Below are 21,972 nucleotides of genomic sequence, written 5' to 3' on the forward strand. Positions count from 1 at the left end.
AGTAGAGACGGGGTTTCACCATGTTAGCCAGGATGGTCTCGATCTCCTGACCTCGTGATCCGCCCATCTCGGCCTCCCAAAGTGCTGGGATTACAGGCTTGAGCCACCGCTCCCGGCCTGCCCTGTTGGTCTTTGTATCAGTGTTTTCCAGCCCGATTGCTGCTGAAGCTTCGTTTCTTTTTCTTCTTTGAGACAGAGTCTTGCTCTGTTACCCAGGCTGGAGTGCAGTGTCACAATCTTGGCTCACTGCAACCTCAGCCTCCCGAGTAGCCGGGATGACAGGCATGTGTCACCACGTCTGTCTAATCTTTGTATTTTTAGTAGAGACGGGGTTTCTCCATGTTGGCCAGGCTGGTCTCGAACTCCTCGACCTCAGGTGATCCGCCCACCTCGGCCTCCCAAAGTGCTGGGATCACAAGTGTGAGCCACTGTGCCCAGCCTGAAGCTTCCTTTCTTTGGGTTTTCCAGTGTTCTTGACTGTTGTAGCTGAGCTAGACTTGGGACTTGGTTTCTGGGTTTGCTCTGTGTCTACTGAAGGGCTGAGGTTTCGGAGCCAGCACTGCTTGGGGAGCAGAGGTTGGAAGGAGGATCCGACTGCGGACACACAGTGACTGAGGCCAAGGGCAGCTCGGGCCGCGCCAGCGGCAAGGGATGAGGTCTGGGTAGAAGGCTTCAGATGCTGGGGGGAGGGTGGGGGTGTCTTGCAGGCCTTGGGTCTTTTCGCAGAGTTGGGGCTCAGTGAGGAGCAAGCACCTGCCATCGCCCGCTTTGTTTTCTGTGGGACCTGCTAGGACAGTGAGGCCCCTGGCTCACCAGGGCATGGCTCACCCCCTACAGCTGTCCAGGCCTGCGTCCCGGCTGCCCCTGCTGTGGGGCAGGGAAGGGGGCTGGGTGTCCAGGACACAGGCACTTCTAGGCTTCATACACAGATGCCTTTTCTCTGACATTCCTTAACTCCCATGTGTAGCTATACACAGAATGGGATTTTACATATGCTGGACAGAAATAAGAGAATCAAGCCCCGACCAGAAAGGTTCCAGAACTGCAAAGACCTGTTTGATCTGATCCTCACTTGCGAAGAGAGAGTGTATGACCAGGTGGTGGAAGGTGAGGAGGTGGCTGTGCTGGGCTGGGCTCCAGCAGCTCTCACAGGGTCTGGGGATGCCTGCGGGGCCCCACCCTGACCAGCACAGCCCATCTAGAGTGGCGGGGGCGGGGGCCAGGCCTGTGTGCAAAACACCCTGGAAGGCAGGCAGGGCCGCTGGCCACTGAACCACCCGTGTGCTGGCTGCGGCCTTTCGTGGGCTTGAGGGGCCTGTTTTTTGTTTGGTGGTTTTTTTTTTGAGACAGAGTCTTGCTCTGTCACCCAGGCTGGAGTGCAGTGGCGCGATCTCAGCTCACTGCAAGCTCCGCTTCCCGGGTTCAGGTGATTTTCCTGCCTCAGCCTCCCGAATAGCTGGGACTACAGGTGTGAGCCAACACGCCCAGTTAATGTTTGTATTTTTAGTAGAGACAAGGTTTCACCATGTTGGCCAGGATGGTCTTGAACTCCTGACCTCAAGTGATCCACCCGCCTTGACATCCCAAAGTGCTGGGATCACAGGCGAGAGCCACCGCACGGGGTCCATTTTTCACGTGGATGGACCCTTGAGCTGGCATGGAGCAGGGAGGGCTGGTCTTTAATGATGGGGAAGGGCTGCAATGCCAGCTGCGCTTCACTCCAGGCCTGGCTGGTGGGTGGGGAGTCCCAGACCAGCTTTTGCTGAGTTGGAGATTTGCTGAGGTTTCCTCGAACCATCAGCTGCCTTCGGTTTGAGGCTCAGTCTTTGTGCTCCCCAATCTGCAGAGTCCAGAAACCACCAGGGCTGGGCTGGGCGAGGGGCCGGCAGAGCCAGGGACTCAGCCACGTTGACTGCCTGTTACCTGGTTCTGGAGCCTCTGACGTCTGTGTCACCTTGTCCCAATCAGATCTGAATTCCAGAGAACAAGAGACCTGCCAGCCCGTGCACGTGGTCAATGTGGACATCCAGGACAACCACGAGGAGGCCACCCTGGGGGCGTTTCTCATCTGTGAGCTCTGCCAGTGTGTGAGTACCCGGCGGGCGCCCTGCGGAGCCGAGGCTGTGACAGGGACGTGGCTGAGGCCGTGACAGAGGGGCGAGGCCGAGGCCTGAGGCTGGCCCTGCTGGTTGGGGTGGGGTCTCTGCTCAGCTCGCCTGTGTCAGGGGTGCCCGCTGGTAGTTTAGAGAAAGTCACTCCCCAGCTTTGGCACAGGAGCCCCCCGCCCATGCCCTCTGCTCAGTGGAGAGGGGCTGTGCAGTGACCTGCCCAACACGGGCTTAGTCCGCCTCCCAGGACACAGGCTCCAGGCAACGCCTGGTACTTTGCCTCTTCCCCTTGGTGGACACAGCCCTGCTTCAGCGAGCAGAGCACAGAGCTCTCCTGGATGTGGTGCGGTCAGAGGTGTGCCCCACGTGAGCCTGGAGGCTGCCAAGGGCGCTGTGTCCGCTGTCCACCCCTGGACTTGGCCTTCTGCACACCTGCCTTCCCCCGTGGGCCCTGCATGTCCCCCTTGCACAGAGGGGCCACGGGCACCCCAAGGCTTCTGTCGCCACCCTGCTGTGGCATGGAGGTGCTGGGCTGAGATGAAAGGACCTGCCTGGCCGGGCGCGGTGGCTCAAGCCTGTAATCCCAGCACTTTGGGAGGCCGAGACGGGTGGATCACGAGGTCAGGAGATCGAGACCATCCTGGCTAATACGGTGAAACCCCGTCTCTACTAAAAAATACAAAAAAACTAGCTGGGCGACGAGGCGGGTGCCTGTAGTCCCAGCTACTCGGGAGGCTGAGGCAGGAGAATGGCGTGAACCCGGGAGGCGGAGCTTGCAGTGAGCTGAGATCCGGCCACTGCACTCCAGCCTGGGCGGCAGAGCAAGACTCCATCTCCAAAAAAAAAAAAAGAAAGGACCTGCCTGAGGAGAGCCCCACGCACCGTCCTGCCTCTGCCTCTGTGATCTGTGATTTGATCAACTGAAAGAAAAACAGGACAGCTTCACTGAGAGAAAACGGTGTTTGGAAAGCCAGGAGCCAGGCGGGCCGGCGCTGGGAGAAGCTGCCGTGTGGCTGCAGGCTCCTGCGCTCTGCCTGCCCACCCTGCATGCCTCCCGGTCCAGCGTGGATGTTGAAGCGCCAGGGATGGTCTTCACGATCGCCTGGCAGGAGAAAAGGCCATAGGGAAAATCTCGTCCCAGAAGTTGTTGCGTGATTTCTGCTTGGGTCACGCTGGCCAGAGCTGAGTCACAGGCCACTCCTTGCTTAGAGGCACTGGGTGCTGTCCCAGGTTGGGGACCAGGGTCAGTGGAGATGGCGAGTAACGAGCTGCCAGTGCCAGGGCAGGTGTGCTCAGGAGCCGGGCCTGCTCACTCCAGGGCAGCAGCCTTCAGCCAGGGGCTCTGGTGGATGGAGGCCAGGATGCTGCCAGGACGCTCCAGTGACCAGGCTGACCCCACCACAGGGCATGGGTCAGGGCCCTCTCTGGGTCTCCGGGCGCCGCACCTTTCCCTGCCCGTTTGCTCGTTGGCGGTGTGGAAGCACTGGCGGTGAGGGCGCGCTGGTGGTGAGGGCTGGTCGGCCCCGCTGTGTGCGTGTGGGCCTGAGTCCTGGCCTCCAGGTCTCAGTGCCGGGCGCCTCTCAGAATCCAGCTCCACGCTCCTCCCAGCTTCAGGTTCTGTGGGGGTCAGTGGGGAGGTGGGGGCTACCTCCTGCTCCACACCCGGTGAGGGCCTGGGGCTGCCCAGGAAGCTCGTCCCTTGCAGCCTCCAGCCATCTTGGGAGGCAGCAGTGGTGGGGTGAGGGCCTGCCCGCCACCCTGGTTTTTGCTGGCTCCGGCCTGACGTTTCCCTGGCGATCCAGGTCTTAGGGGGAGCAGACAGGCGGGAGTGGGCAGGGCCCTCACGACGGTGCTGTCCTTGCAGATCCAGCACACGGAAGACATGGAGAACGAGATTGACGAGCTGCTGCAGGAGTTCGAGGAGAAGAGCGGCCGCACCTTTCTGCACACCGTCTGCTTCTACTGAGCCCAGCGCCCGCCTGGAGCCGCCTCTGGAGCTTCCTGTTCATACTTTTCCTTCCTGACATTTGTTTTTACTTACAGGTGTTCTGCTGGTGACGGTAGCATTACCCAAGGAAACTGTGCCTATGAAATGGGAGAGGAGATGCCAGAAGGCCAGATTGAACCAATCAAGTTTTTTCTTTCCCACTTTTACTTATGAGCGGGATATTGATTATAAAGTGTTTCTTCTTTAACCAGAAAGGAAAGACGATGGTTTGTGTGCACTTCCCGACGCACCTGTGTCTCCATGTGCCTGCCTTCCCTCCCTCCTCCCCGCCCGGCTGGACCACACAGCCCTGCTGCGGCGTGTTGGGAATGACCTGGAATTGTCAATAAACAGATGCTGCTGTCATTGTGCCTGGTCCTGAATTCCTGACCCGACCCTCGCGCCTGAGGAGGTGGCAGAGGCCTAGCCCTGCCGCCTTCAGTGCCCTCCGACCACTGCTTGGCAGGTGTAGCTCAAACCTCGTGTTGCGGACGGGGCCTGGGCCAGCCCCTGCCTGTGCTGCTTGAAGCAGAAGCCGGCTGCTCCTTCCAGCACTGCTGCCTGTGGCAGAGCGGTGTCCCCTCCACGTGGAAACCGCTGGGGCCGGGATCAGCTGTGCCCCAAGGCCAGCTGCCGGGGAGGCTGCGCCGGGAGGATGGAGGCTGCAGTGAGCCTGGATGGCGCCAGGTCCCAGGCTGGGTCCCAGGCATAGCGTCTTGCCGACTTACTGCTGGAAGGGAGACGGTGGCCTCCCGGGTCTGAAACATGGTCTCACTGGTTGTGGATGAGAGTTTGGCCTCAGGACCCTGAGCCAGGAACAGCCAGAGCTGACTGCTGGCCACCGGGGCCTCTGAAGGGCAGGCGTCCCGACCCATGGGGCTGGGCTGAGCCCCTCTTCCCTGCCCACAGCTCCTGCGCCGCCTCTCTCCATTGAGGATTCCAGGGGTCATCCCGTCCCTGCCCTGTGACCCCCATCTCTGGCCCCACGGCCGCGGGGTTGTCACGACCTTGCAGACCCCACCCTGGAGGCATGTGCTTTCCAAGCGGGCTGGTGCAGCCGCGCAGCCGGCGACCTGGGATTCCAGGAGCAGTGGGGCGGGGAGGGCCTCGGCGCCCCTCCAGGACCGGATCGTGCGGGGACTGGCGTCCAGGGTCACTGGACAGGCCACCGGGGCTGGGTCTGACCAGACTGGGGCGGGGCGCGAAGCCGAGGTTCCCGGAGAGGGGCCCCGGCCGGCGTCCTGGGGGTGGCGGTCCCCTCCCGGCACCGGTGCTGGCTCGGGGCGGCCTGCGGGCTGCGCGGTCCCTCCCGGGAGGCGGAGGGAGGCGGCGAGGAGGGAGGAGGGAGGAGGAGGCAGGGAGGGGGCCGGAGCCGAGCAGAGCCGAGCCGAGCCGAGCCGAGCGGAGCGCGGGGAGGACCCGAGGGCGGAGCGGAGCGCGGCGGGCAGGGCCGAGCGACCCCAGAGAGGCCCCGCGTCCTCCTCGGTGCCCCCCCCGCGCCTCCTCCTCCCGGCCGGCGCCGGGGTTGCCGCGAGCGGCGGCCGAAGACCCAGGGAAGCGCTGACCTCTGCGGAGGCGGCGGGGGCTCAGCATCGGGCCGGGGCCGGGGGGGCGCCGGGGCCGGGGGGCGGCGCTCCGGCCCGGCCCGGCCCCGCCCGATGTCCATGAGCGCGAACACCATGATCTTCATGATTCTGGGGGCGTCGGTCGTGATGGTGAGCGGAGGGGCTTCCCGCGCGCGCCCCCTGCTCCCCGCCCGCGCGCGCCGCCTGCCCCCACCGCCTGCTCCTTGTTTACCGCCCGTGCGGCCTGCGCTCCCCTCCCCGGCCTGCGCCCCCCCCAACCCCTCCTGGCCCCCCCCCCCCGAGCCTGCGCTCCCCCCAACCCGGCCTGCGCTCTGGCTCCCCGCCTGCGCTGCCCCGACCCCGGCCTGCGCTGCCCCCACCTGCCCTGCGCTCCCCACCCCCAGCCCCCGTTCGTCCCGCCCGCTCCTTGGCGCTGACCGGTCATGGGCTCTTCCAGGCCATCGCGTGCTTGATGGACATGAACGCGCTGCTGGACCGATTCCACAACTACATCCTCCCGCACCTGCGGGGCGAGGACCGCGTCTGCCACTGCAACTGTGGCCGGTGAGTCCGCAACCGGCGCCGGCTCGACACGCGTGAGCGCACATGTGTGGCGGGGCCCACTCGGGGCGCGGGGGAGCCAGCCCCACGCAGGCCGCGATCCGCCTTCCACCCTTGAGGGCTGCCAGGTGCGCAGGGGGAGGAGCTGTCTCAAGGTGGGGGTCTCCTGGGGGCGCATGGCTTTAGGACACCATCACCTAGAGGCCTCCAGGGTGATGGCGGAATGGGTCACGGGGCCTCCTGGTCCAGCCTGGAGGCCGGGAAGCCGCAGCCCAGTCTGATGTCCACAGTGGAGACCCAAGCCAGCCTCATCAGGGCTGGGGCAGGAAGCGCCTGCTTACAGGGCTGGGCCCTGCAGTGAGTCCCAGGGCAGGGGAATGCAGGTCAAGGTGGGAAGGGCCTGCCTTGAGGGATACTGGGCACAACCCCCTGGCTGGAGAGGAGCTGAGGGATGGGCTGGGGGTCAGCGGGGTGGCGCAGCTTCCTCAAGGTCACTCAGATTGAGGGGAGCGCCCAGATCCCCCCACACCCACTGTGTGATCCCGTCTGTGCACGTGTAGTGATGGAATCTTGGCCATGCATGTTTGTACGTCCATGTACGAAATAAACATCTTCTCATGAGACGCGCATGTGTGTGGCGTCTGTGCATATATACATGTGCGTACACACAGCGCCCGCGCACGCACGCATGCACGCCCATCCCTCAGGACACCCTCACGCAGTGGCCGCTGTTAACCCTGCTGGACAGATGAGGAAGTGGACGGAGGATTTAGAGGACACGGTTTTCCAAGGTCACACAGCTAGTGAAGGACAAAGGGGCACCAACCCAGAACCCGTGTTCGTCATCTCTGCTGCCTCCTGCTCCGGGGGTCTCTGTGCATATGTGTGGGCGCAGGGCATGTGTGTTCAGGACAGCTGCATGTGTTGCTAAGCGTGTTACATGCCCATGGGTGCAGCAGGTGTGTTGATGAAGAACACGGGTGTTAGAGAAGGCAGAGACTGGGGTGTCTGTGACCCTCACATGTGCCGGCACAGGGTGGGGGTAAGAGCTTGTGGGGTGGCCACGTGCTACCAGAGAGCCCCGTGCCCCTGTCTGGACGGTCCGACTGCTGAGCAACGGCCTGAGGTTGGCTCCATGGCCTCCTGGAGGCTGGGCCCAGACCGGAGCTCCAGAGCATCAGAAAGGCGCGGCCTCCATGCGCGTGGGCTGGGGCCGTGTGCATCCACCTGTGGCAGCGCACTGAGGGATCGGCAGGGCAGGCAGAGGGCGCCTTAGAGTATTTGCACAAGGCGTGTAGGTGCAGCTCATGCAGCTCATGTCGTGTCCAGAGCACGCGTGGACTCAGGCGGAGTGCACGCTGAAGGCAGCTGGTGTGTGGGAAGCAGAGCCACAGCCTGCTGTAGACGATACTGCTGTGTGTGTGTCTGTGTATCTATGCTCTGTTCACATCTCTACATACAGAATATGTACATTCAGCGTACAAAGTGCCCATGTATATTGACAACATATATGTGTATGCAAAGTACATGTATGTCACAATATACAGTGCAGTGTGCCCAGGGACATGTCAAAATGTCTCCATGTGGGTGCAGCCAGTGTGTGTGCAACCGTTTTGCACATGGAGTATCTGCGTATACACCATGTCCACGCACTGCCATGAGGGGCTCCCCGTGTGTACACGCTGGTGTGCAGAATGGGTGTAGTACATGTGTAGGCCTTGTACGTGCCTATACGTAGATGTTGACATGGAGAACGTGTATGGAAATCAATGCTCCAAAGTCTGTTGCCAGGCAGCGTCCAAATGAGACATCCGTCCATGCACGTGACGTGGCGCCCCGTGGAGAGGGTGACTGCGTTTTGCAAAGCCAAGCGAACATGCACAGGGTGGGGGTGTGGAGCTCCTGGGGCCCATGTCCACAGTATCACGCCATGTCCTGTGCATGTGGCTGGTGTGTATACATGACGTACATTGGGCCTCAGGTGGACACATGCAGCATGTGTGGTGCAGGCAGGACACACGTATGTACATGTCACAGACATACGTGTGCAGGTAGCACATCTCTGCCCAGGCCTGTCTCCTGCTTTCACTTGGGAGACCTGAGCCCCCCAGGAAGGAGGGCCAGGTGCAGGGGGAGAAACTACAGGTACCCAGGCCAGCCATAGCGGGGGACACAGGCTGTGACCTCTGACTCCCAAAGTTACTGAGCCCCTGGGGTGGGTGAGGACTCAGCAGCAGCTTCCTCCCCTGCGGGCCTCTGGCAGCTGCACATTCTAGGCAGTGGTCATCAGCTGCCCATTGAGGCTGATGGCTGTGGACAGGCTCGTCGCCAGGTGATTGGTGGCCACCAGGGATCAGCCACGGTCATGGTCACTCCTCCCCGAGAGCCCTGCCACTGGGAGTGGCCACTTGCCCGATATGCTGAGGGGACTGACCTCCGGGAAGCCCAGAAGAGCGGGAAGGCTTCAGGGAGAGCCTGGGCAAGGACCACCTCCTCCCTGTGCCTGGGCTCAGGCTCCAGGACCCCCAGATCTCACCGAGGGAAGGCAGCTGTGTGGCCCCTGCTGGGCACAGGGATGGCCTGGAGAGGGCTGCAAGGCCCTGGGTTGGACAGATAGGCCGGGCTTTCAGGGTGGGAAGTGCTTCTGCTGGGGGTGTGGAGCGTGGGGTGGTCTCTGGGTCTCAGCTGAAAACCAGGCCAAGGCACTGATACCTCACCGAGGGGAAGGTGGGGGAGAAGCAGGTTTGGGGAGAGAGGAGCTATTTTTAGGCACAAGTTTAAGGTGTCTGTGGATCCCACGTGGAGACACAGGCAGCTGGAGCTCAGCAGAGACGTGGGAGGCAGCCAGGAGTGTGGACCGCAAGGCACCTGGGGCCCACGGCCTCCACTCCCAGGCCCTCATGTTGGCCTAGGGATCCCAGAGTCGGCTGTCTGGGATGCCAGTCCGACCAGCAGAGTCGGCCCACCTGGGATCATGGGGCCTGGAGACCTTCTTGGGACAGGGTGAGCTGCTGGAGCACGCTCCTTGGGGAGCTTGTGTGACCCCAGCAGGGAGAGGCCAGAAGCTGTTGTGGCCTGAGCTTGGGCAGTCCCCCAAGGGCCCAGGGAGAGGAGGCCAAGGGACACCGAGGTGCCCAGGCATTGAGGACGAAAGGGCCCTGGAGCCTGGACGCCGTCCATCCTGGGAGGAGCAGGGCGGGTCTGTGCCAGGCAAGGGCAAGGGGGTGTTCCCCAGGAAGGGGAGAGGATGGGGTGCTGGGTAGAGCCCCTGTGACCTCTGACAGCACCTCCCAGGGACAGAGGAGCAGAAGAAACACCAGGGGCAGTGGGCCTGGCAGGCGGGATGGTGGGTGGAGGAAAGGGCACGGCAGGTGGGGAAGGGTGCATGGGAGTGGCCGGTCCGGGGCCAGCAGGGCTCCCTGTGTCCGGTTCTGCTCCAAGAGGCCTCCGCGGCCCTGGGGGCGGGCAGATGAGCTGTGACCCTGGCCGTGGGGACCACCATCCTGAACCCCTCTGGGGGAGGCCTCCTCCACCCGCAGCACCTTCCCGTGAGCTCCAGGGCTCAGGGAGGAGGTGCTGAGTGAGGGCTGACACCCTCGCCAGCAGCCGGTCCCGCCATCTGCCTGGACTTCGCGCTCAGCCTCCACGGCCCATGGCCACTGACCTCCCACCGCCCTCTGGCCTGTGACCTCGGCCTGGCTGAGTCCGGTGCCCCCTTCCTGACCCGCCCACCCAGGAGGCTGCTTCAGAGAACCCCCAGGGTGGCAGCCACACCCCCACCACGGGCTAGGCCCCCCAGGGGAAGGCCAGGCCAGGGGCGGCGGGAGAGGTGCCAGCCCGCCCTGCCGCCCCCAGGCACCACATCCACTACGTGATCCCGTACGACGGGGACCAGTCGGTGGTGGACGCCTCCGAGAACTACTTTGTGACGGACAATGTGACCAAGCAGGAGATCGACCTCATGCTGGGGCTGCTGCTGGGCTTCTGCATCAGCTGGTTCCTGGTGTGGATGGACGGCGTCCTGCACTGCGCCGTGCGTGCCTGGAGAGCCGGACGGCGCCACGGTGAGTGCCTCGTGCCCGCCGCCTGGGAATGCCACCGTCCTGGCCGGCCCCAGCTGCCTGACCGCCCCTGTCCCTCTGCAGATGGCTCGTGGACCTGGCTGCCCAAGCTGTGCAGCCTGCGGGAGCTGGGCCGGCGGCCGCACAGGCCCTTTGAGGAGGCCGCCGGGAACATGGTGCACGTGAAGCAGAAACTCTACCACAACGGCCACCCCAGCCCGCGGCACCTGTGAGCCGCACAGGGACTTGCCGGGGCCGCCCAGCCAAGCGGCTGCTGTACAGATGTAAAAGGGACCTCGTGGACGCCCGGGCCGGCGGGACTGGACGGCAGCCCTGGGCCCAGGTTGTCCGGGGCTGTGGCCGGCCGGGAGGGTCCGGCGGAAGGTGCTGTCTCCTCTTCTTTTTATAAAGGGGGCTGGGGTGGGGGCTGGGGTGGGGGCTGGGCTGGGAGAGGCCCTGCAGTCGGGGGGCAGGACCCTGGACTCCTGGCTGGGCAGGACACGAGGGCAGACTCAGCCTCAGCGGTGCTGGGGGGCCCAGAGGGTCCTGGGGGGCAGGTGGGGGCAGGGGTGGCAAGGCACGTGGCCTGGGCCAGCATCTGTTTGAAGCTGCTGTTTGCCGTGCGCTGCGTCCACCATCTGTCTGGCCCCAGCCGGCTCGGGCAGAGGGGAGGGAAGCAAGGGGGGCGCCCGTCTGTGCACAGCCGTAGGGTGGGGCGCAGGGGGCTGGTCCCAGGCAGCATTCAGGCCCCTGGCCCCGCGGTGGCGGGCACCTCATGTGAAGCCCACCCCTCTGTGGTCAGTAAATTCTCCAGAAAGCTCCAGTCTCTGCCTCTTCTGTCACCTTTGACCCCAGGAGAACGCTAGGGGGCCCCGGAAACCCCACCCCGCGTCAGCCAAGAGACAGACACAGCGGTGAGGCACCTGTGGGACTTTATTAGGTAAACAGACCCCAGCTCCAGCCACAGGCTCGAACTGGCCAGCTGAGCGTGGCCTCAGACGCCGGCCAGGTTCCCTCCTCCCGGCCACAGCCTGGGGCTCTCAGGGCCACCAGAGCGCACAGGGCTCTCGGCGTGTGCCGGCTGCAGTGGGAAGCAGGCTTCAGGCCACCCCACCTCGGTCTGGTCCTGGCAGGCCCCCCAACACCCGGCTCTGCTGTGGGAGCTGAGAACAGAGACATCACCGGCCCCTCTCCTGCTGCCCTGGGGGCTCAGCCAGCACCCACCTTCCCCGTGGCCTGGGCAGGGGCTGGGGTGCAAAGCCTCCCCCTCCCACTCCGAGTCACATGGAAAATGCGTCTCCCAAGTGTCTTAAGGGGCAGGACGGAGGCCTCTGCCCCTCCCTAGCCAGTGCCCACAACAGGGGGTGTCCTGGGGGGCAGAACGGCCGCCCCCACCACAAGCTAACCTGGTGCACAGAGGCCCTGGGCACAGCCCTTCCCCATCCAGGAGTATTTCCTAAATGTGCAGGGGCTGGAAGTTGGGGGTGGGAGGGGTCCGCTGATAGGCTCCGTGAGGTGTGGGTCTCGCCGTGGACTCAGGATGGGGAGGGCTCGTCCCCGCGCCCAGGCCCTTCTGACTTCAGCCAGCACATCTTCTGCTGGTGCTGCTGGACAGCATCTTGCACACAGGCGTCCATCATGGCCTCGGTGAGGACCCCGTCCTCGGAGGCATACGCCGTGGCCTAGTGAGGAGAGAGGGAGCTGAGGGAGGCCGCCGTGGGAGCCCCCCACCCCCAATGCACACCAGGGCCCCGAGGTGGGGAAGGGCCAAACCAGGGGCACCAGGACAGCCTCAGGGTGAAACACCGGCTTCCCGCACCTCGGCAGAGCCCAGCATGCGTGTGGACACCGGGAGCGGCCCCTGCAGTGCCACAGCCCTGCCTGCGTCCTCACCACTGCTATTTCTCAGTGACTTTCTAATAACAGAAAGCCCAAGGCCAAGCCCCACTGACGGCTGACTGAGGGCAGCTCCCAAGAGGCAGGGGAACTGCAGACCCTCTGTGTGTCTCAGCCATAGCCAGGGAGCGTCCCCAAGTCGCACTGCACCTCAGACCCTCAGACCCTGACCCTGACACCAGGGCAGAGGCAGCCACTGCCCACCTCAGGGCACCAAGGCCAACCCTGCCCCCACCTCCCTGTCCTCCTGGCACAGGGCTTGGCATCCAGCACGCGGAGGCTGGAGCTGCTAGGACCGGGGCCCTTGGTGTTGCTTCAGGAAGCCTAAGGTCCAGCCCTTCTGCCATGGACAGGTCGCTCTCCATCCCAGTGCCAGTGAAAGGCATGGAGTCCCCAAGGGGAGGTACCTGTGGGTCAGGGTCTGGGCATGGGGACGCCCACCGGGCACCGTGCTCAGGATGCACCAGGACGCCTGGAGGAAGCACAGGGCGGGGGACGCTTCCCGGACAGCTGAGGGGGTCCCTCACCCCGTCCCGGCTGTGCCTCCCAGAGGCAGGATTCATCTCACAGGGTAAAGGGCAGCAGGGCACCATCCTCCCACAACACGGCTGCCACAATGGAACCTGCCACGGGGATGACCACATGGTGCCCGTCCCCTCTGGCAGCACCCACCCCTCGCCAAGAGCCACTGTGTGGGGAGACACCAACTGGAGCTGGACCGCCACTGTGGCTCAGGGGCCCAGGAGTGCAGGAGACACTGACCGGAACCGGACCGCCACTGTGCGTCAGGGGCCCGGGACTACTCAGCATCATTTTTGATCTTGAGTTGACCCAAGAGAGTTCAAACAGGTGCAGGAACCCTCAGTGTGCACCTGAGTGGCTGTACCTCACCCAGGGCCCAGCGGAGGAAAGGGGCTGAGCAGACGCTCATGGGGCCACCCCGCCAGGAAGCAGGGGACCTGGCAGAGCCCACCAGAAGTGACAGCTCAATGTCACGTGGCCTCCTGGGTGGGATTCTGGGCAAGACCCAGTCCCGGGTGGGGCCAACAGTGACACATGACGTTCACCACGTGGCAAGGCCCCGGGCCCGGGAGCTCTCTGTGCTACCCTGGAAATTTTTCTGGGAACCTAAAGTCTTCAAGCTGTAAAAGTTGAAACACAAGACCTGGACCTGATGTCTTCACGTGTCAATTCACAAAACATGAAGAATCAGCAGCACTCCTGAAACTCTGGGACACATTGAGGAACATTCCCTCACTCATCCTAGGAGGCCAGCATTACCCTGATACCAAACCCAGACAAAGACACCACGAGAAAAATGACAGGCCAATATCCCTGATGAGCATCGCTGGGAAAGTCCTCAACAAAATGCCAGCAGAGTGAATTCAGCAGTACAGTTAAAGGACTCTATACCACAAAGAAGCAGGATTTATTCCTGGAATGCAAGGATAGTTCAACATACGAAAATCAATGTTCCACATACGAAATGTTCATACAAAAATCAATTGATATTAGCACAATGGAGGAAAGAAACTACATGACCATCTCATCTAATTTAGGAAAAGCATTTGACCAAATTCAACACCCTTTTATGAGAAAAACATTCAAGAGGCTGTGTGCAGTGGCTAACACCTGTAATCCCAGCACTTTCAGAGGACAAAGGGGGCAGATCACCTGAAGTCAAGGAGATCCACTGCCTCGGCCTCCCAAAGTGCTGGGATTACAGGCGTGAGCCACTGCACCCTACCTAAATTATTATTATTTTGTTTATTTATTTATTTATTTTTGAGACAGAGTCTCGCTCTGTCGCCCACGCTGGAGTGCAGTGGCGCAATCTCGGCCCGCTGCAAGCTCTGCCTCCCGGTTCACGCCATTCTCCTGCCTCAGCCTCCCAAGTAGCTGGGACTACAGGTGCCTGCCACCAGGCCGGTTAATTTTTTTTTTTTTTGTATTTTTTAGCAGAGACAGGGTTTCACTGTGTGAGCCAGGATGGTCTCCATCAACTAACCTCATGATCTGCCTGCCTCGGCCTCACAAAGTGCTGGGATTACAGGCGTGAGCCACTGCGCTGGGCTAGCCCAAATTATTATTTTTAGTTTTAGTTTTAGTTCTTTGAGATGGAGTCTCACTATGTTGCCAGGCTGGAGTGCAGTGGCGTGATCTCGGATCATTGCAACCTCTGCCTCCTGAGTTCAAGCAATTCTCCTGCCTCATCCTCCCAAGTAGCTGGGATTACAGGTATGTGCCACCGCACCCAGCTAATTTTTGTATTTTTAGTAGAGATGGGGTTTCACCATTTGGCCAGATAGTCTCCATCTCTTGACCTCATGATCCGCCTGCCTCAGCCTCCCAAAGTGCTAGGATTATAGCTGTGAGCCACCGTACCCAGCCTATTGCTATTTTTTTTGAGATAGAGTCTCACTCTGTCACTCAGGCTGGAGGACAGTGGCACCATCTTGGCTCACCGCATCCTCCGCCTCCTGGATATAAGAGATTCTCCTGGCTCAGCCTCCTAAGTAGCTGGGACTACAGGCATGCACCACCAACATACCCAGATAATTTTTGCATTTTTAGTAGAGGTCAGGTTGGCCATGTCGGCCAGGCTGGTCTTGAACTCCTAGCCCCAGGTGATCCTCTTGCCTCGGCCTCCCAATGTGCTGGGATTACAGGCATGAGCCACTGTGCCTGGCCCAAATTATTCTTATTTTTTAAGACAGGGTCTCGCTCTGTTGCCTAGGCTGGAGTGCAGTGGCACAATCAGAGCTCACTGCAGCCTCGACCTCCTGGACTAAAGTGATCCTCCCACCTCAGCCTCCCAAGCAGCTAGCATTACAGGCATGTGCTACCAGGTCCGGCTAATTTTTTCATTTTTGTAAAATTTCCAGGCTGGTCCTGAACTCCTGGCTTCAAATAATCTGGCTGACTTGACCTCCCCAAATGCTGGGAATACAAGCGTCAGCCACCACCATGCCCGGCCTCTGCTTTCTTAGTTGTGGAAACAGACCTGGTCCCAAGTGGGACAGCCTAGAACACAGACCTCAGCTGACCCATAAGAATGGGGTTTGAGATCTGGGGCTCTTTGTCACAGCGGCATAACCCAGCCTGTACTAATACAACCCCTATAGACCCCGGCTCCAATGTTTAAATCAAGGTAGTTGGCTACTTCATTAGTCTGACACACATTCATTCAAAAGCGCTGCTAGGTTGAGTGACCAGGTTGTCACAGACTCTGCAGACCCCAGAGGCGGCGATGCCTGTGTGTGGCCTTGGTGTTTTCGGCCCCACAGACCTGGTTTTGCTTTTCCAGCAACCTCCAAAGACCAAAGCTTTCTGGATGGCCACGCCCACTGCTCTGAGTACTGGCTCCCCATCCCTGGAACAGCCACGCAGCTGCAGGAGGGGGGCCTCCAAGGAACAACTGGCTGTGGGACAATCAGAGGCCACTCCCACCTGTGTGTCAAACAGGACCAAGCCCAGGGACTTGGTCCAGAAAACACAACGTCCCTCCATCCCGACCCCCCGACTCACACAGGGCCTGTCCTGACGAGCATTTACACCAGGAGGTGCCTGTTGGCCAAGGTGAGAGTCTGAAGCCTCCCGCCCCACCCAGCAGAGTGCAGGCTACTGCAATGCTGGACTATCTTCCAGAGAGCCCCGTGTGACCGTCAGCCACTAAAATGGGCCCACCCTCCTGCAGGCATGAGCAGGTGGGCGCCGCCATGTGGAGTGGCCCAACTAGGGCGGGTGCCCCATGTCACGTCTATGCACAGAAAACCCCTCAACAGAAGCTCCTGCGTGACACTGGTGCTGGGACAGGCACAACCGAGTGTCTCCACAGCAGCTGGGCTCCCGTCTGGGTGGGTACGCCCGAGCCTGACTCACCTGCCAGGACACAGCCAGCTGAGCGATCTCCCTGCCCGACATGCCATCCGTCAGCCGAGCAATCTCCGAACACTTCCTCCCGTAGTCAAACTGGGCCAGCTTCAGACGCCTGGGGGAGGAGTTCCCAAGTGGGCGGCCAAGGCAGCAGCTCCCACACTACGAGGTGGGGACTGGAAGACAGGCAGCCAGGCGGGCACCCATGCCAGAAGTCCCCAGGAGGGGCCCTCTCCCTGTGACAGCCCAGCTCTGCACCCTCTGTCTGCTGCAGGCCAGGCCCAGACTGAGCAGGAGGAGAGCGGCTGCGGGGCCTGGAGATAGCCCCAAACACTCCTCACAGCAGCCCTGCCCACAGCTGCTCACACAGCACCCGCAGGACACATGGCCTTTACGCTGGCAGTGGCACGGCCCTCACTTCTAGAAAAGCATCTGACCGAAGGCCACAGACGCCAAGTCATGGTGCCAGGGCTACGAGCAGCCGTGGGGACGGGGGATCCCAGGGCAGGGGAGGGCATAGGGAAACAGGCCCAGACAGCTGGGCTGGCACGGAGCAGGCGGCAGCGGCAACCAGGCTCTCTTTTGTCATCACTGGCGACAGCAGGGATTTGGGTCAGGTGCACAAAAGGACTCAGAAACCAGGGCCCTGGGGACAACAAGAAGTGGAGCAGCCTCTGCTCATCTGGAGTGTTCCTGAGGCAGCCGGTGCGTGGCCCCAGGGCCCCTCATCACCTGGAGGGCTCTGCCCGCCGTGCCTGCTGCATCCACCACCAGCAATAGGAAGCCTGAGAGCCTCAAGGCACAAATGCAGCCGGAGCCGCGCCCCACACCAGGAGGCTCCAGGGCCAGGCGTGGCAGCTGGAGGAAGGCCAGGCCAGCAGCCAGCAGGGGACCATGAGGAGCTTCTCCCTCCAATCCCGACACGGGGGTCTCAGAGCAACATTCCACGTCACTTCCCATCGGGGTGGCTGGGCACAGGATTTCCTTACAGCCTTCCGTGGAGTGAAAAGGAAAGGAAAAGAGGCCGGGCACAGTAGCTCACATCTGTAATCCCTGCACTTTGGGAGACTGAGGAGGGTGAATCACTTGAGGTAAGGAGTTCGAGACCAGCCTGGCCAATATCGTGAAACCCCATTTCTACTAAAAATAAAAAAAAAAATTAGCCAAGCATGGTGGTGGGTGACTGTAATCTGAACTACTCAGGAGGCTGAGGCAAGAGGACTGTTTGAACCCGGGAAGCAGAGGTTGCAGTGAACTGAGATCACGCCACTGCACTCCAGCCTCGGGGACAAGAACGAGACTGTCTCAAAAAAAAAAAAAACAAGGGGTGCTGAAGGTTTGTAAGTGATGGTGGACTCTGTCCCCAAACCCGAGGAGACACCGCCAGGCTGTTCTCAGGTGGGGATGAGGAAAGGGGGGCGTGACCTCCCTGGATGTGGCCTCTGGGACCCCTGGGGCCCACAGGCTCCTGTGAAAAACTGCAGGACAGGGAGGTGGTGCCCACCCCTGTGACGGGGCCTGCTGGGAGCGTCTGAAGAGCAGGGGCGGGGTGGGCCCTGAGCGAGGGTCCCTGGACAGGGTGTGGGTGAGCAGGACACTTACTGCTTTCCTTCTGTGGCCGGCTTAAGAACATACTTGTCAAAATACATTCTCACCAGGCGCTCCCGCTCCTCCTGCCGCGGCAGATCAAAGTGAACCATCACGTCGATGCGGTCGTTGATGGCCCAGTCGAACTGCTCGGGCTGGTTGCTGGCCAGGACCAGCATGAACCTGCGGGGTGGGGATGAGGACGCTGGGGCTGGTGGCCGAGCTGCACCGAGGGGAACGGGGCCACCTGAGCCCCCACAGGAAGCATCTAAAGCAGCAGGAAACACGAGGACAAGGCACAGCCCTGATCGGCCGCCTGCCCCACCGTACCCAGCTGTCCCTCCGCCCGGCTTCCTGGGCCTCTGTTCTTGCCCCATATGGCACTTCCCTGCTGACCCTCGCCTAGCCTGATAGGCAGCGCCAGGACCGCCACTCCTCCTGCTGCCTGAGCCCCGCCGTGCTGGGAGCAGGGATGCGGGACTCAGAGTCCATGTCAAGAGTGGCCACACGAGCCAGGAGCAGGACCTCGGGGCCCAGTTACAGCGGAGGCTCAGCAGGGTCCCAGCCCTGCCTCTCTGGGAAGGACCTGAGCCAGGGCTCCAGGGAGCGTCTACCGGCAGCAGCTGAGCCAGGGAGCCCAACATGCCTGAGGAGTCGGGCACGGCTGCCCGGCAGGACTTGATCCTCCGTGTGACACGTGATTGGGGCTGGAGGGGCCCAGGAGACCAAGAAAACTCAAACTTAGGGGATTTGGGAGGGGCTGGGGAGCCTGGCCGTGGGGCGATCACCATACTGGAGACCTCTGGGCAGAGGCTCACGGAGGACGCACAAAGTGGGGAGGGCCCCAAGCCTGGAGGGTGTACCCCGTCCAGCATCCGGGCGGGGGACCGAGGCCCCAGGCTCCGCCCAAACACACAGGACCTGCTCGTGCCCAGCTTCCCGTGGGAACAGATGTGTCTCCATCTCCCACCCCAGGGCACCCACACCCTCCAAGGGAGGCCCAGCAGAGCCTCAGACGATCAGACCACCTCCCTTGCAGGCACAGGACCGCAGAAACCCAGGGGCAGAGGGACCTGCAAGCTGGGGCGGCATCGCACAGGGCCGTGAGGACAGGACTGACCCCGGCTCTGCCCAGGAGGCCCCCGCATGTTCGTCAATGACACTTCATGTTGTCCCAAGCTGGGCCATTCCCAGGGGACCTCCGAGGTGGGCACGTTGAGGCCACGGGTGCTGCCCAGCACTGTGATCCAGGGCCCTTGAGGTCCCTCGGTGGGAACCAAGGGTGACGGCTGCACAGCCCTGCCCGGGGCCCAGGACGCTCCCTCACTTGCTGCTGTGCTGGCCCGTGCGGTACAGGAAGGCGTTCAGGGTGGCTCGGAGGTCCTCGCTTATCTTCTCCTACAGAGAAGGTTTCAGCTTTAGACACCAGGAGCAGAGCCTTGTAAACAGCCACAGCAGAAGGTCCCACAGGCCTCCCTCCTGCAGGGAGCAGGGACGCAGCTAGACTCAAGCTTCATGGATCTAGACTCAAAAGCCTGACCAGGGCCAGGGGCGGTGGCTCATGCACGTAATGTAGCATTTTGGGAGGCCGAGGAGGGCAGATCACCTGAGGTAGGCAGTTTGAGGCCATCCTGGCCAACATGGTGAGACCCCGTCTCCACTAAAAATACAAAAATCAGCCAGGCGCAGTGGCACACCTGTGGTCCCAGCTACGTGGGAGGCTGAAGCAGGAGAATCACTTCAACCTGGGAGGCAGAGGTTGCAGCGAGCTGAAATTGCACCGCTGCACTCCAGCATGGGCGACAGAGTGAGACTGTCTCAAAAAAAACAAGAACAAAAACAAAAACAAAAAAAACCCTGACTGGGCATGGGGGCTCACGTCTGTAATCCCAGAACTTCAGAAGGTCAAGGCGGGAGCATCTCTTATAGCTCAGAAGTTTGAGCCCAGCCTGGGTAACGAGGGGAACCTGGGTGGCAGAGGTTGCAGCGACCTGAAATTGTACCGCTGCGCTCCAGCATGGGAGACACAGTGAGAATCTGACTGAAAAAAAAAAAAAAGCCTGACCGGGCGTGGGGGCTCACGTCTGTGATACCCGCACTTCAGAACGTCAAGGCGGGCAAATCTCTTTAGCTCAGAAGTTCGAGCCCAGTCTGGGCAACGTGAGGAAACTCCATCTCTACTAACATTACAAAAAAAATTAGACGGGCATGGCACTGTGCCCCTGCAGTCCTGCCTACGAGGGCGGCTGAGGCAGGAGGACGGCTTGAGCTCAAGAGGTCGAGGCTACAGTGAACTGTGATCGTGCCACTGCACTCCAGCCTGGGCGACAGAGACCCTGTCTTAAAATGATAATTAAAAGGCTGGGCTTGGTGGATCATGCATGCAATCCCAGTATTTTGGGAGGCAGAGGTGGGAGGATCATGTGAGGTCAGGAGTTTTTGACCAGCCTGACCAACATGGTGAAACCCCATCTCTATTAAAAATACAAAAAACGGCCGAGCGTGGTGGATCATACCTGTAATCCCAGCACTTTGGGAGGTCGAGGCGGGCGAATCACGAGGTCAGGAGATCAAGACCATCCTGGCTAACACGGTGAAACCCCGTCTCTACTAAAAATACAAAAAAATTAGCCAGGCGCGGTGGCAGGCGCCTGTACTCCCAGCTACTCAGGAGGCTGAGGCAGGAGAATGGCATGATCCTGGGAGGCAGAGCTTGCAGTGAGCCGAGATCGCACCACTGCACTCCAGCCTGGGGGACAGAGCGAGACTCTGTCTCAAAGAAAAAAACAAACAAAAACAAATAAACAAAAAACGTAACTGGGGATGGTGGCAAAAGCCTGTAATCCCAGGTACCTAGGGGGCGGAGGCAGGAGACTAGCTTGAATCCAGGAGGTGGAGGTTGCAGTAAGCCAAGATTGCACTGCTGCAAGCCAGCTTAAGCCATAGAGCGAGACTTCCTCTCAAATAAATAAAAATAAAAATAGACCAGGGCATCCGGGTGTGGTGGCTCATGCCTGTCATCCCAGGACTTTTGGAGGCGAAGGCGGGCGGATCACCTGAGGTCAGGAGTTCGAGACCAGCCTGGCCAACATGATGAAACCCCGTCTCTACTAAAAACAGAAATACGGTCTAGACAGGGTGGTGGGCACCTGTAATCCCAGCTACTTGGGAGGCTGAGACAGAAGAATCGCTTGAACCCAGGAGGTGGAGGCTGCAGTGAGCCGACATTGTACCCGTACACTCTAGCCTGGCTACAGAGATTCCATCTCAAAAAACAAAACAAAACAAATCTCAAAAGCCATAACTTAACTTTCAGCTGACCTAAAAATGCTATTTTTCACACAAAACTTAGAGAGAAAAAGCCATTGATCAGAGGGCTGCAGGCTGGCCCAGGGAGACGCCTGTGCCCGCTCCACCGGCCCCGGGGCCAGACAGAGGCTCAGTGACACTCACAGTGGCTCGCTTCCGAAGGAAGGCGTCTGCTTCATCCACGAAGAGCAGGAGGCTGTGAACGAGAGGGAGGCCAAGCACGGCGAGAGTGACACCTGCAGCGGCCCACAGCAGCGTCGGGCTGTGGCGGGAGCAGGCTGAGCGGGCAGATCCCTACAGGGTGCAGCCTCTGCCCCACCAGGAGCCCTAAGTCCTGGATCTGACAGAAGCCCATCAGCCTGGCCTCTGGGCAGCTGACCACGGCCCAGCCTCACAAGGCCCCAGGAAGCCAACGGCACACGGGGGCGACAGACTCTGCCCCGTAGGCTTCACCCCCACCCGGCCCAGTGCAGCGCTGGCGGCCGCTCAGAGTCCACACCAGGGGCAAGATCTTCTAAAGTGAAAGGTCAAAGGCCAGAGGGGAGGGTGCCAGCCATGAGCGACGTGGTGCCAACGGGGACAGCTGAGGTCGCAAGGGTGCCCAGGCTGTGCCCTGCGTGCAGTCACTGTGGGACCTATTGAAGGGTGTGTGCCATGCTGTCTTCGGCTAACTTCCAAATGGTTCTACCAAAAGGAGCCGGTGCCCACGCCCACCTGCACACGTGTTAGAGGGAGGGCGGCCGTGGAGGAGGCGCCCCTGCAGCTGTGAAGACCCCTCTCCCCCTACACCCACCCACCTCTCTTCTGCCCTGAGCCAAGTATCCCACTGGCAGCCTCCACATGCTGGGGACCTCGTGTCCACCAGGGTCCACACTCAGGGGACCTTCCCTCCGAGGGACCCGCCGCTGGGCCTCCTGCGTGGCCACAAGGACAGAGCTGCAGAAAGACCACAAGGTCCCGGAAAGCCACCTGAACCCCCTTCCCCGAAGGCAGCCTGCTGGGCCGCAGTGAAGGGCCTGTGT

General features: G+C 61.2%; 3 protein-coding genes across 3 annotated transcripts in view; 2 read left to right on the top strand and 1 right to left on the bottom strand.

Moving 5' to 3' along the window:
• Window positions 1-4,461, top strand: part of SSU72 (SSU72 homolog, RNA polymerase II CTD phosphatase) — a 34,223-nt gene extending 29,762 nt beyond the window's left edge. Inside the window, exons 3-5 of the mRNA XM_023215105.2 lie at window positions 968-1,107; window positions 1,969-2,087; window positions 3,973-4,461. Of these exons, the coding sequence (XP_023070873.1) occupies window positions 968-1,107; window positions 1,969-2,087; window positions 3,973-4,074 (361 nt within the window). The 3' untranslated portion in view covers window positions 4,075-4,461. The remainder of the gene's footprint in view (window positions 1-967; window positions 1,108-1,968; window positions 2,088-3,972) is intronic.
• Window positions 4,462-5,485: 1,024 nt separating this feature from the next.
• Window positions 5,486-11,105, top strand: TMEM240 (transmembrane protein 240). Its single transcript, XM_023215103.2, has 4 exons — window positions 5,486-5,810; window positions 6,118-6,224; window positions 10,077-10,285; window positions 10,367-11,105. Exons 1-4 carry the CDS (start codon window positions 5,754-5,756, stop codon window positions 10,513-10,515), a joined length of 522 nt encoding a protein of 173 aa, XP_023070871.1. The 5' UTR covers window positions 5,486-5,753; the 3' UTR covers window positions 10,516-11,105.
• A 92-nt stretch (window positions 11,106-11,197) lies between these two features.
• Window positions 11,198-21,972, bottom strand: part of LOC111544562 (ATPase family AAA domain-containing protein 3A) — a 33,183-nt gene continuing 22,408 nt past the window's right edge. Inside the window, exons 12-16 of the mRNA XM_023215102.3 lie at window positions 21,095-21,146; window positions 18,969-19,039; window positions 17,657-17,824; window positions 16,061-16,169; window positions 11,198-11,964 (exon numbers count right to left, since the gene is read on the bottom strand). Of these exons, the coding sequence (XP_023070870.2) occupies window positions 11,818-11,964; window positions 16,061-16,169; window positions 17,657-17,824; window positions 18,969-19,039; window positions 21,095-21,146 (547 nt within the window). The 3' untranslated portion in view covers window positions 11,198-11,817. The remainder of the gene's footprint in view (window positions 11,965-16,060; window positions 16,170-17,656; window positions 17,825-18,968; window positions 19,040-21,094; window positions 21,147-21,972) is intronic.

Source organism: Piliocolobus tephrosceles, chromosome 1 (assembly GCF_002776525.5).
Source record: "Piliocolobus tephrosceles isolate RC106 chromosome 1, ASM277652v3, whole genome shotgun sequence".
In the NCBI taxonomy this organism is placed as follows: domain Eukaryota; kingdom Metazoa; phylum Chordata; class Mammalia; order Primates; family Cercopithecidae; genus Piliocolobus; species Piliocolobus tephrosceles.

What these genes read in the sequence shown, in the direction of transcription:
- TMEM240 (XM_023215103.2), top strand. Translation starts at nt 5,754, where the DNA reads ATGTCCATGAGCGCGAACACCATGATCTTCATGATTCTGGGGGCGTCG. An exon ending in TGGGGGCGTCGGTCGTGATG is followed by an intron (nt 5,811 to 6,117) that starts GTGAGCGGAGGG and finishes GGGCTCTTCCAG; the next exon opens with GCCATCGCGTGCTTGATGGA. An exon ending in TGCCACTGCAACTGTGGCCG is followed by an intron (nt 6,225 to 10,076) that starts GTGAGTCCGCAA and finishes TGCCGCCCCCAG; the next exon opens with GCACCACATCCACTACGTGA.